The following is a 13,345-nucleotide window of genomic DNA, read 5'->3' on the forward strand; positions in this document are numbered from 1 at the left end:
TGCCATCGGCTATATTTATCTATCTCTCAGCCCCCCAGCCTCCTCTTCCCGTCTGCCAGCCAGGCCCGGCGGAGCCCCCCTCACCCAGTGGGCACACTTCCCTGTTGTTGACGCCCGTGACCACCTGCCCAAGCCTCGATCTCCAGCACTCTCTCCCCAAGCCCGTGCAATCAGGCCTCCCCACGGGCATGACAGCCTTCTCACTGGTACATCAGAGCACGCCCACACGTGCCTCAGGTACCCACCGGACAGGCACTGGTCTGGTGTTTCAGCCCCAAACCACCGGCAGAGCTGGCCCCCCACCTCCTTTCAGCGCGTCAGGTCTCGGCAGAACTGGCCTGCTCTCAAAGCCCTCTACAAGCCACAGGCTGGGTCCTCCGGGAGGGGTGCCCACACTGCAGGGTCCCACCAACTGGTCACCATGGAGAGACAAGACAGAAGGCATGGGGTGAGAGAGCAAGGCTGGGGGGTGGGGGCTCACACCAGGCCTGTGGGCACCATTGCAGCTGGACGCCCGGCTGGCTGCTGGGTAGATCTCACACCCCTGCACTTCATTCCCTGGTGGGAAGTGGGGAACTCCAGTCCCTATTTCAAGGCGCTATGAATTTTAGAGGAGTGTGCATGCTAAAAGGACACCCACCCCCTTCCCATCCAATCAAGAGGAAAATGACAGAACCTGGAATGATGAAGAGAAAATGACAACGTCGAGGTTCAGGTTCGGAACTATTCAGTTCCTATGACTGTGACCAGGCCTCTGCCAGGGGACCGTCGTTCGGCATCTCAGACCTTTCCCTACCCAAGCAGTGGCACTCTAACCTGACCCTTCCCACCTTCAGGCCCAGCACAGAACAACAGAACATTTGAAGGTGAATCAATGACTGTATCCTAACTGCGCCCCCACATGCACCTCCTCCTTGCACTTGAGGGGGGATGCCCCCACTTCCCACTCCAGCCCCGTCCCCAGAAGGCCGCCCCTTGCCTCCGAGCCCCCAACTCAGAAAGGAGTTCCAGGGAGCCGACCCCTCTGAAAATGAAGCAACCCAAATAAAAATTTTAAAACCCAGCAGCTCTTTCTCTCCTGCCCCCTCCCCCTCCACCGGCAAATGAAAACAAACAAGAAATCAAAGAGGCCTTTTGTGCGAGCACCGCGCTGACACGGCTGGGGCCTTTGAAAGGACTTTTGAATCGGACACTGAAGGATAAAATAACTGAAGCGTGGCAGCTCCTGAGACAGGGGGGTGGTGGGACTGATGGGGCAAAGAGAAAAAGGGGTAGGGAGGGAGCCACCTTCCTCCCTGGGCAGAAAGGGGGATGTTCAGCTGTGCCCTCTCCCCAGCTGCTATGAGACGCCAGAACAGAGGGAGGCCGTGGCACAACCCTCTGGCCCACCCTTCCTCGGCACCCCAGGTCTCTGCAACACTAGAAGGTTGCCCAGATGGGCCCTGCCTCCTTCTTCACATCCCAGTGAGAGCCGCCCCGGAGGAAGCTCTGCGGGGTCTTCCCTACCCTGCAGCGTGGATCCGGGCAGGTCAAGCCTGCAGGATGGCGCCTCTCACATGTCATCGTGAGGCCTTCACCCAAACCCTGTGGCCACATGCAGGAGTCTCTCATTCTTAGAAGGGCCTCGTTCATAGTAAGTTCACCAAGTGCGTATTTCACGAAAAAGGGAAATGTGACCGTCTTTGGCAGTGCCAAAAAGTAAAACCCTCAGGAAGTCCTTCTGCAGGTCTGGCCCCAACACTCCTGCCACAGAGTTGCCCATTTCCTCCGGGTTGGCTGTGGAGCACAGCTGGTCAACACGCCCCAGCTTACAGGTCCCCTCCAGTTTATGCATGGCCCGCACTCTGCCAGCTTAAGCTCAGACAAGGGTGGTTCTTTTCTTCCTTAAACTACAGCTTCTAACTCAGCCAGCTGAGTGAGCACTCCACCAAGACATCCTGTGCATTGCAGCCAGCGAGGGACCTCTGACTGGGTGGGTGGTGGACATACAATAGACAAAGGGAGGGGAGCAGATAGATGGTCAAGCGAGTTCCACGGTGAGACCAAGCTCAAGGACAGGGTCTGGGCATTTCTGATCTCCTCTTTGGGATCACAGTGCCTCTAAGGTCAGCCTGAGCCCCGTCACCTTTCCACTCCATTCAGAGCCAGGCACCCCATGACACCGTACCAGAGCAAAGGCAGCCTGGGCTGGCTTCACAGGTGTGTGACCTAGGCAGTTGCACGGGCCCCATGCTTGGTGTAATTAATGCTCTAACTATTGTCGCACTGCAATTCCTAATCACTTTGAACCAGGAGCCCCACGTTTTCATTTTGCATGGGGTCCCAAAGATTACGTAGCTGGAAGGCCCTGTAAGTCTTGTAGCAGCTGCCATTGGGATCTGACCTCACTCCCTGCAGTTTCTGTGTTCAGAAGGGAATGCTCCAGTTTAAGAAGACCTCCAGGTGACCAAAAAGGCGAGGGTGAGGGTACGCAAGAAGCTGTGTCAAATGCGGGAGCCTGAGAGAATAGCAAGTTTAGCCTGGAGCAGAATCAGCTTCCTGAGGAGAGAGGTAGAAAGGAATCTTGAGAGCTGCCTTCAGCATTTGAAAGGCTGTGTGTCACACCTGGGTTGTCCCTTAAGACAGAGAAATAAGACCTATAGGTAAAGGCAAGAGGAAGACAGCCTTGGGCTCACGACATCATAACAGTAACTGCGGCAGTCATCCGCCGCTTGCCTGCACTGCGGCCTCCTCGGAGTTAGGTGAACAGAAGAATTTTACAACCAAAGCTGAACAGTAGTGATATCTCTTCCAGGGTGTTCTATGGGGTTAAGAGTACTCCGCTTCCTTGCTCACTTTATGAATCTGGTTCCTGGGCCTGCAGTCTCGGCTGGCCCTGGCACCAGATGGCGCTGCCTCAAAGACGAAGACCAGTGGCATTTCTGGGCCTTGAAAAAGGAGGCAGTGGGTGAGGTGGCACAGTGACCACAGCGGGGGTTAGCTCCACCCCCCAGAGGGCAGCTGGTTCTCCTGTGGCCCTTCCCACGCCTTCACACTAAAGCCACCAGACTGGCCGAGCGTCCAGCAAAGGCCCGGGGCAGCATCGCTGGCATCAGCCATATCTTGGCATGGCTGACGTGGCCAAGCAGCGGCCTCCACTACTGAGGGAGGACGAAGACCAGCAGCCTTCCCTCAGCACCCCAAACCTATGCTCACAGCAAAGTGCCAAGCCCTGAAGCCGAGAGCGAAAACCAGGGATATGTTATACCTGGGAAGGACAACCTTGCACTTGAAAAAGTTCACTTAGACAAATCCTCAGGTGCTAATCCATTTGCTTCTACAGGTAAGGCCTTGAGGTGAGGAGGGAGGCAGAATCTCCTCTCATGGCAGTGTACTGACCGACCCAGGGGAGCAGAGGCTGCAGAGTCCAGCCGGGAAAGCCTTCCAAGATGAATGATGGGGCTCCTTCACCAACAACCCAAAAACTGCCGGGAAAGAAACCAAGATGAAGGAGGAAGAAGAGGAGGAGGAGGATCACCTAGAGATTATGAGTCTGGAAAGACAGATCAACCCACTGCAATGCATACACCTGATCTGGATCCCGATCCAGACAGACAAACAAACTCGGGAGATAATGAGGGAAAAGTGAATGCCGACTATCTGACCGCACTAAAGAAATTGCTGATTATTTTTAGGTGTGATGGTGGTATTATGGTTATGTTTTTCAAGAATCCTTTTCTTTAGAGACATGTACAGAAATATTTACAGATGAAAAGCTACAACGCCTGGATTTTCTTCTAAACAACCCAGCGTGGGTTGGCAGTGGGGGGTATGAATAAATAGAGAACGGCCGTAAGCCGGCCACTGTTGGCACTGGTGTTGTAGGTTCTGTCTACACGTGAACTTCTCTGTGATGAAAGAGCTGAGATAAAGAAAGGAGCCGCCACCCAAATGCCTGGACTTCGAGGGCCTCCACAGTGACCCGCAGGAAGGATCTGACGGGGAGAAGCTGACATTTCTGTTCAATAAAGCATTTTACTACTTTCAGATTGCTTTTCTTTCCTAGGTCAGAGCCTAGGTTAGCAAAGGTCGAAGATGCCGCCGGTTCACCTTCAGATCCCTGAAGCTTTGAGACAGTCTACCAGCGCTTCCAGACCAGCTCAGCCCTCCTTCCTCACAGAAGCAGAGACCTCCTGGCCCCACGTTCCTCTCCACCTCTGGCCACCTGTCCTGGGAGTCCCTCCTTAGATGGCAGGACATCGTCGGGAATGCACCTCCTCCCGGTGGTGGTGCTCTCTGACCCTGCTCCACTGCAGCTTCCCCTCCTAAGTGGGGCAGACAAATGGCAAGACTCCTTCCCAGCAGGAAGACTGCCCTCATGGAGGCCACAACACACTGACAGTCCTTTGGACCCGTATTCTGGAAGCAGAGCTCCTGACATCCCACTGTGTCCTTTCCTGCCTCCCAGCCATGCTACCTCTTTTCTTTTACTTTTTTATCCTCACCCGAAGACATGATTATTGATTTCAGAGAGAGAAGAAGGGAGGGAGAGGGGGCGGGGGAAAACATCGATGCGAAAGAGAAACATCGGTCCGTTGCCTTCTGCACATCCTGACCAGGGAACGAACCCGCAGCCCGGGGCGCCTGCCCTGACTGGGAGTCAGCCCTGTGACCTTTCTGTGCACAAGACAATGCTAACCGACTGAGTCACCAGGCCAGGGCAACGATGCCACCTCCTGAAGCTTCACGTGGGGCAGAGCCAGGGCTCAAGAAGGCCACAAATGACAACGGCACCTAGAGGCAAAGCCACCCCCCACCCCCACGCTTTCCACCAAGTCAAGTTGGCTCGTCATCAAACCTGGCACCATTGGCTCAGCCCAGATCGGGTTCTTCAGCCCAGTTTTAAGGAAAGAAAACACTTCTTTTAGAGTCCAAAGTAACTCTTGTCTGAGCTCTTGCCACCCTCCCCCGCCCAGTTTATGCCGGGAGGAAGGAGCACAGCTGCGGGTGTGAGCATGGAGGCTGTGCTGTCAGACTGACACCCTTTGGGGGCTCAGCCAGAAGACATTTCCTAGCGAACTGGGGTCGCTTGGAGAGGCCGAGCCTGCTCCACGCCACCCCGAGACCACCTCCCCAAGTCCCAATGGTGGCCCATGCCGCACCAACTCACCCCACTCTTTCAGTAAGGCACACTTGAATTAAAGCAATTCCAGCAAGAAAAGCCTTCGCTGAAATTCTCTGGAGTCCAGGAACCTGAATTATAGACAAATTATGAAAAGCACTCAGTTCTCCACTCAGCTTTTGTTGAGGAACTCAGCCAGGACAGAGGTGGCCACGCTGCATGCGGTGGGGCAGGGATTCACTCATATTCCTGCGCTAATGACCTCATTACAGCTAGGGGTGGGCAGGGGCACCTCTCTTCTCCCGACATCTGCCTGGTTAGTTCAGGAGCCAGAGTGCTGGCCAGGAAACAATCTCTTTCCTCACACAAACTTCATCCTACCTCAGCCCCATCCATGCTGGCAGCAATCAAGAATTTGGCCTAAAAGAAAAGAGGCCAGGAAAACAGCCCAGCTCCAGGGACCCATGTAGAGAGCGAGGTAGGAGGAAACCAGCTCGGAAGGAAGATAAGTATTGATTTCTGTCTTCGAGAGCCTATTTCTAAACTCGAAAGGCACCGAATCCCCTTGTGGAGGAGCTACCTGACAGACACAAGTTCAAGGCTCCAGGCCTTCCCCAAGCCACCACCAACACCACCAGACAGACACACACCCACCCCACTCTGACTTGCTGTGTAGACAGAGAATGAGGGGGTAACTTTCTAAATTTTCTTTAGTCTTTTTTCAAAAGAAAAAGGACAAACAAGGGGGAAGACTGCAAGTTGGTGACTCTCCGTGAGGGTTCACAATAGTCTCACAGAGACAGGTACGGCCTAGCAAGACCCACAGAGGGAGGCAGAGTGGGGAGGAGAGTCCACTATCTCCACCCAACGACTGAAGCCATCTCTCAGAACAAGAGAAAATGAGCAAGAAGAGAGGCCTCAAATACCACCTTTTCCTCCCCAGAGTTCTCCAACATATAACTCTCAGTCAAGGTTACATTCCTGACACAATGCTGAAAAGTCCCTCGAATTTCATCTCTGCATTAAATTATACCTCTCCTCCCAACTTCCCAAACAGGCAAGCGGGTGACCACAGCAGAAAAGTGAGTTGCTTTTCTTTTTTGTGAATGAACAGGAAGGAAGACACACATGCTTGCCTTGAAAGGAAAGAACACTCACTAGAGTTGCAGTGAAGCCACATTCTCTTACATTCGCATAAAGAGAGAAAGAAGGAAAACAAGGGGAAAAAATACTGGAATGGTGGAAAGAAAAACACACACACACAGAGAAAGGTTTGGTAGCCCTCTCATTACAAGTTGGTTGGGCATAATGTAAACACACTTCTGCCTTGCTTAATCACAGAGTGCCGCCCATTTAGGTTTCAAAGGCGGCAGTAAATTGGGCGTAGCTGAGTGGAGGCTAAAAATTAACCAGCCATCTCTGTTTCAATTTGTAAGAAAACAAAAGCGGAAAGAAATTATAAAAAGGGAAAGGAAAGGGAGAGGGGAAAAAAGGAACAGAGGAGGAAAACTGAACCACCCTGACCCAAAATGCCGAGTAAAATTGGAAAAGCAAAGAGAACTGGAACTACTTGGAACACAAAAGGAAAAGGAAATTTTATAGTTTTTTTTTGACTGTTTGCTTCCTTAAGACCTCTTCCCCGCTCCCTGCCATGCTTGCGACCCAGAGCACCTCATTGTCCCTCAGCAGAGGTGGGTGCCGTGCATGGGCTGTGGGCACCCATCTTGGGGTCTGGCACCTCAGTGGGAAAGAAACACAGTGAAAAGGAAGAGCATAAGGAATCTCACACTCCTTTTTACTTTCTATGAAATCAAATGACTTTCTTACTTTCTGACAACCAAACCCCAGCCCCAGTGGCTCCTGCCTGGGCATGTGGGCCCCAGAGTCAGCCCACCTCTGTCTTCCCTCCTCTTTTCTATTCATTCTGTCTCATACCCGGAGGTTTTACACGCCCCTCTCCACCGAACTGCTGCCCAGCCCGCTTGTGCCAAATCCCCAGAACTTGAGGGAAAACAGTAGGAAAGCCAGCACCTGCCCCCTAATACTTCTTCTGACTTATTTTAGATCAGAGCAATGAGTGATTTTTTTGGAGGGTGGTCGTGGTAGCATTCATCATGAACTCTCATCATCGTGGGTAATTCTGGGATATCATGGCCCCGGTCCTAAGATCTGCAATGTCTTTTGAGTAGGATGGGTCCTCCAAAGATGGAGATGCACAAAAATCGGGAATATGGCATGGGAGCCAAGAAGGAAGAATAGAGAGGGTGGAAGGCAACACAGGAGAAGGAAAAGTGAACATCAAAAGTGCTGCAGGCCTCGGCAGGAGGGGCGCCCAGGGTGGGCCCATTAGGTGTGTCAGTTGGACAGAAGAGGAACAATAAACAGGACAAATGCCAGCAAATGAAATAAAATGGGGTGTGGGGGGGGGTGCTGAGAATGACCTACCCGGAGTGTGGACAAAGTAAGCCAGATAAAGATCCAGTTCTTTGATTGTGACTCCAATGTGATGTGGCTGGACGCACAGGCCGGGGTTCGAGCACTGGGGCGACTTGTAGAGTCGCTCCCCATCAGTACTTTCCAGGGGGATCCCCTTAAACAAAATCACCATGACCAGGTCCAGCCGCCACACCTTGTCGGCCTGGCGCAGGCAGTCAATCCGCCGGATCTTGCCCTTCTGGTCGGGGTTGGAGAGCACGCAGCAGGGGGGCTTCTTGCCTGTGATGGTCAGCACAAAGTCCTCCCGGAACTCGGGCCGGATGTCTTTGCGCAGCTTGGCCAGCAGCCGGGATGCCCACTTCTGCTTGATCTCGGGTTTCTCGCCCAGCAGCTCGTCCTTCACCGCTCGCTCCTCGTCCTTCGACATCCGCTTCTCGTGCTTTTTGAAGTACTTGCGCTTCCGCGCCTGCAGGTTGAACCAGGTGTAGGAGAAGGCGCGGACGTGAGGCAGCAGCGCCTCGATGAACGGGTGGAACTCATCCTGCAGGCGGCAAGCCGGGAGCATGCGGGGCGAGGGAGGACGGGAGGAGGGGGAGACGGGGTTAGAGGGAAAAAGAGAAGGAGAAGAGAAGCGTTAGACGGGGACACAGAAGAAATCCCCTTTTCCTCCTCCTCCCACCCACGACAATTTCCTCTTGCGATTGTTCTAGGAAAGTGTGGTCTGGAGGCACCGCCAGCCCAGCCAGCCGCTTGCTCCCATCTCAGCCTCGGCAGCCAGACAGAGGCACCCGAAGCCTGAACACACACCTATTCTCTCTCTCTCTCTCTCTCTCTCTCTCTCTCACTCACTCACGCGCGCACACACACACAAGCGCGCACAGACAACGTTGCCGTCCACACACACACGCTGCTGGTATCCCGGCCAGGCTCTGTCGCGCCCATGACATCTCCATGTTCTATCGCAGCCTCGAACTCGTGTCAGCTCGCCCTGACGCGGCGTCCGGTCTGCACGGGCGCCGGTGCACGCAAGCTCGGGGCGTGTGGGTGCCGCCTCGCTCCCCAGCACCGGTCGGGTTTTGGCCACCCCCAAGAAGACAGAATATGACATCCGCCAGCGAGCGAGTGAGGAACCGGTTTTGACTCCCCTCCCCAGCCTGTTTCCATTCTCTTTTCTCCCGCTCCAATCGGAAGGTCCACCCCAGCATTTTTAAAAATCAGATCTAAATCCTAAATATGTGATTCCAGCTTTGTTATCGACACCGACACTAATGTTAATCACAGTCATAAGGAACAAAACACTTCTTGTTAGCACAAATAAGGTGGTTGTCTCTACCACATTAGGGTTAAAAGCTACGCCGGGCATCCTGCGCGCCGTCCCCACTGACCCCTTCACCCTCTTCCCGCTCAGTCAGGTGACAGAGGGCTGGGCTCTCGCTTTGGGTTTTTTTGTTTGTTTGTTTGCTTGTTTGCAGTTTAAATAATAATTGATTTCTGTTTACAAAAATAAAACTGGAAAAAAATAAATAATTACCATTGATCTGAAGCACCCGGCAAAGCCCAACGCCCGATTCTGAGCTTCTGGACTCAACAGAGTTGTGAGTTGGGGGCGGGTGGGGGGAGGGGGGAGAAGGAGGAGCAGGGGAGGAAGGTAAATGTTTTAAAGGGGGTTATTATTGGTGTTCTGGGGAATAGGGGCCGGGCTTGGGTGGATTCTCAAACCCTTCCCCCTCCCCCCCACGCTCCATTGCACAGAAGGGGGAAATTAATATATTTTTTTGAAAAGGAGCAAAAAGAAAGAAAGGTCAGGGATAGCAAGCAGAGAGAGGGAACGAACCGGTTGCCACACACGCCAGGTAAACAAAAGCAAACACAAAATATTTTTTCAATTTCACCCCATGTGCATCCTCCTCCAGTTTAAAATAAAAAGAAAGGAAAGGAAAATATACAAAAATTAAGAATCAAAACCTACCTCCCAACACCCCCTCCCCAACCCATAACACACCCTACCTACCCCACCCCCGTGCAAAACAAAACAAAAACAAAAACCAGGAGAGGGAAAAGCGGCAGCTGAAGAAAAAGGCTTTCGGCTTTGGCAGCCGCACAGGGGTGTAAACTTGGAGCTGCCTCCCTCCGCCTCTGAGCCCGATCGCAGGCAAAGAGGGAGCTCGCAGATTCCCGGGGAAGGGGACGAGTTCGGACCGGCTGCAGACAGTCGCTGGCAGGCGCCTGCGAGAGAGGGAGCGAGGGCGGAGGGAAGAAGAGGGAGAGAGGCCGAGGGAGGATGGAGATGGGATGGGGCTGCGTGTGTGTGCTGGTTGGGTTTCGGATTTTTTTCTGCTTCTTTTCTCTTTCTCTCTCAAACTCCCTCTCTCTCTCCCCTTTCATGCTCAATCCCCATCCATTTGCTCTTGCCAAAGCCAGTAAAAGGGGGGGAGGGATGGAGAGAGAGAGAGAGAGAGTAGGAGAGAAGGATCCACCTATTTGGCAATGAGACATCCTCCAGCAGCCAATGGCTGCGTCCAAGGGGAGGAGGGAACCGAGCGAGCTGGGAGGGTGGGGAGAGCCCCCGGCAGTTGGAGACCAAAAACAATTTGCCCAATCGACAAGTTCACGTCTAATGAACAAGCAAAGTCCAGCAGTTATGAATTTTTCATTCCAGGCTCCCACTCGGGTCCATTTGGCAGCGGCCACCAGCAAATTTGGAGGGGGTGGGGTGGGGGCTAGGATGGAGGAAGACTCAGAATTTTTTTCTTTTTTTTAAGCCAGAAAAATAAATAAATAAAGGCCTGACTCCGGGCAGGCTGGCGGGCGGGAGCCCCAGAAGGCCTTGGAGAAAGCAGCTGCGCCTTCTCTCTGTGTTTTGGTTTCAGTCTCTTTCTCTTGAGCCTGGTATGCTCTCTCTTTTTCTGGTTCTATTTCTTTTTTTATTTATGGAGTGCACAGGGACTCGTGGAAGTTTTCCTCCCCGGTCATACACACAAGCGGTGCTATGAATAGAAAGAGAAGAAAGAGAGCTCGGAAAGTGTCGATGCCAGAAGCACTTCCAGGGCAGGGACCTGGCGGCCAGGGTGCGGCCACCGGAGCCACCTCTCCGTCCTGGGGCTGCCACTCTCAGGAGCACTCCCAGACCGGGCTGCCCCACCAGCACCCTGCAGTCCACCTCCCCAGCCCCCAGTGAGCTCGGCTGTCTCCCTGGGCCCACACCCAGCCACGCAAGCTCCATTAGAGATGCCAACGCAATGCAGCTCGGCTGGAGAAACGGCAACAGTTTATGAAAATAGCCTCCTGTCACAGCGCTCTGCTGACGCTGACGAGCACTCCGTGCAGCCACAAACACAACAGCCAACCCCAAGAAGTGACAAAGGCAGGAAGATGGACACTACTTCCCAACACAGCCACTGAGTCCTGCTGCCTCCTCCCACCTCCATCTAGATGCTTTCTCCAGCTCTGTCCCCTTCACTTGACCCGTGCTTCGTGTTTCTTGGTTGGAGGAGGGGGAACACTGTCACCCACCCCCAAGTCAATTCATACGATAGGCCCAAAGCATAGGGAGCAAAGTGCAAGAGCATAAAATGAGAAAACTACACGACAGAAAGAGAGCTAAGAAAGGAAACAACAGAGCAGAAAGGAAAGGGCTCCTTGGGGAAAAGTGAAACAACCTTAGGGAAACTAAGTCATAGTAAAAAGGGCCTCTCAGAGGGCTCCCATGTCTGTGCTATCCTCCCAGGCAAGGCTGAAGGTAGTCAGTGGCCGTGGCCGAGGGCCTCTCCTCGGGGTTCTCTCTGGGAGGAGCTGCTAAGCAGCCATGTCTTAAGGCCTTGGAAAAGCAGTAAGAGCAGACAGTTATTAAAGAAAGTAGACACAGATAGAGAACACACACAGGGAGAGACTGACCCTGCTCTAAACCGTCCCTACAGCTGCCCTCTCCCAGGGCAAGACTCAGCCCTCAGCTGGCAACAGAAAAAAGGTCACTGCTCACTCCTACCCTTTCTTCCCCATCTGAAACCCTGTGCTCAGTGGCCTTTATGCTCTGAGGAAAGGTTCCCGGAAGAACGTGGGGAGTGTGCCGAAACAAACACGCACACAGCCCCCTGGGCTGTTGCTGAACCTGGACAATGGGAAAGGTGCCACCCAGGACCTGGGACCCAAGTCTGGGCCCCGATTGTGTGGTGTGAGCTCAGTGCTGACCCCGACTGACCAACAGTTAGAGGGGAGAGAGCTGCAGGCAGGTGTCATTGCGGACAGGCCTCTTAGGTTGGGATTCAGTAATTGATGTCATGTTAATAACTGGCTTTGGTCCAACTAGCCAAAGATGTTAGCTGAGTGACATAAGATACTCTCCACCTTATGAAAGAATCTTACTTTCTAAAGTCAAGAGGAGACAACAAGCGAGTTGATGTTTGGTGCAGGGTGTTTTTCTGGTATTTTGATTTACACTGAATATTAGCCACCAAACAGGAAGTGGCCAACGCAAGCCACCTGGAGAATTCGGCCGTGTTCAGTCTCATAGACCACAATGTGGGGTGGAAGAGACACGCTGAACATGGTTGATTCTGAATCTGGTGGCACAGCTGGGTAGGTGGTGGGAAGATGTCAAATGGAAGTACCCACGTGAAAGTTAGGAAAACAGGAGGAGATCGGTGTTTGGCTCCTGGATGGAGGGAAGGGTCAAAGGTCGATGGAGAGACTGGACTGAGAAGTAGCTCAGGAGGGCCAGTGGGGTGCCTCAGTGGGGCCTCAGGGACCCACACAGAGCCCACTGTGCCCCCTCAACCCTCCCGTAACTGGAGGAGCAACAGGGACGTAGAACAATCATCAATTGTCCTTCTGCCAGTGGCCTTAACCTCGAAGGTGGGCAGAGAGGATTCCCAGGCAGTGCTCTTCCCTCACCCTGAGCCCTGAGGGTGGAAGAGCAGCCAGGCTATTCGAAGGCTTAGGGAGGGAGGTCAGAAGGTTTCCCTCTCTCTCTCTTCTGTGGGCACACACAGAGAAGAATCTCACTCAGGTTCCATTAGAAACACTTGGCACACCCCCCTTCCCCCCACCCCTGCAGCCCCCTCTGCTGCATGCCACTGGTGGCTGCTTTAGGCCCTGGACACGCCCCTCAGGAATGCCAGACAAAAGAGGACTGTCCCCCTTTTGTTAAGAAAGTGGAGACTCCTGTTGGAAGATTACCTGTCCCAGACCCAGACTCCTTCCCTGCTGCCCTCCTGCCACCCCTTCCCCCCTGCAAGGAGCTCACGCTCTCAGTTCCCTGCCCCAGCCCAGAGTCAAGACAAAAATCCCTCCAATAATTCCAGGCTCTTCAGGGAGTTCAAGGGTTCAGGGGATGGAGGGAGCAAGGGGACAGCCGGGCCCTGGAGGAGAAGGACAGGGGAAGGGGGAATGGAGTGGGAGAGAAAACAGCCAAAACCCGAGGAGAAATGAAACCAGTGATTCTGGGTGACAGTAGTGAGGAGGTGGAAATTAAAGACGGCAAGGGGGAAACGTAAAGGGAAAGCAGGAAAATTTGGGGGTATTTTCCCCATTTAAAAGAAAAATCTAAAAGCCAGGTACAAGACTTTAAAAACTCACATGGGCTTTACAGAGAGCATTTTTTCTGCCTTTGTAAGAGAAAGGCCTCTCTTGGTATTGTTGAGTATATAGAATTTGATTTTTTAAAAAACAGCAACAGTTTTCACTGAAACATTTCTAAAATACCCATGCTGGTCTTAGCCACCCCTCAGAGAAGTGTGCCGGACAGGGAAGGACTGAGCAGGCCACCGAGAGAGAGGGTGAAAAACAGAGAAAGAAACAAAGCCTAGAGAG

General features: G+C 53.1%; 1 protein-coding gene across 5 annotated transcripts in view; it reads right to left on the minus strand.

Moving 5' to 3' along the window:
• Positions 1-13,345, minus strand: part of NFIX (nuclear factor I X) — a 92,650-nt gene that overhangs the window by 56,937 nt on the left and 22,368 nt on the right. Inside the window, exons 1-2 of one of the 5 annotated variants that reach the window (XM_045852854.1) lie at positions 8,440-8,559; positions 7,547-8,078 (exon numbers count right to left, since the gene is read on the minus strand). In XM_045852854.1, coding sequence (XP_045708810.1) covers positions 7,547-8,078; positions 8,440-8,490 — 583 coding nt within the window. In that variant the 5' untranslated portion in view covers positions 8,491-8,559. Of the gene's footprint in view, positions 1-7,546; positions 8,079-8,439; positions 8,560-13,345 lie in introns of those variants that run through there. The other 4 variants (XM_045852856.1, XM_045852857.1, XM_045852858.1 and 1 more) reach the window with 4 other exon arrangements.

The sequence above is a fragment of the Phyllostomus hastatus genome, unplaced genomic scaffold (assembly GCF_019186645.2).
Source record: "Phyllostomus hastatus isolate PE091 unplaced genomic scaffold, TTU_PhHast_1.1 phas_contig_98, whole genome shotgun sequence".
Taxonomy (NCBI): Eukaryota; Metazoa; Chordata; class Mammalia; order Chiroptera; family Phyllostomidae; genus Phyllostomus; species Phyllostomus hastatus.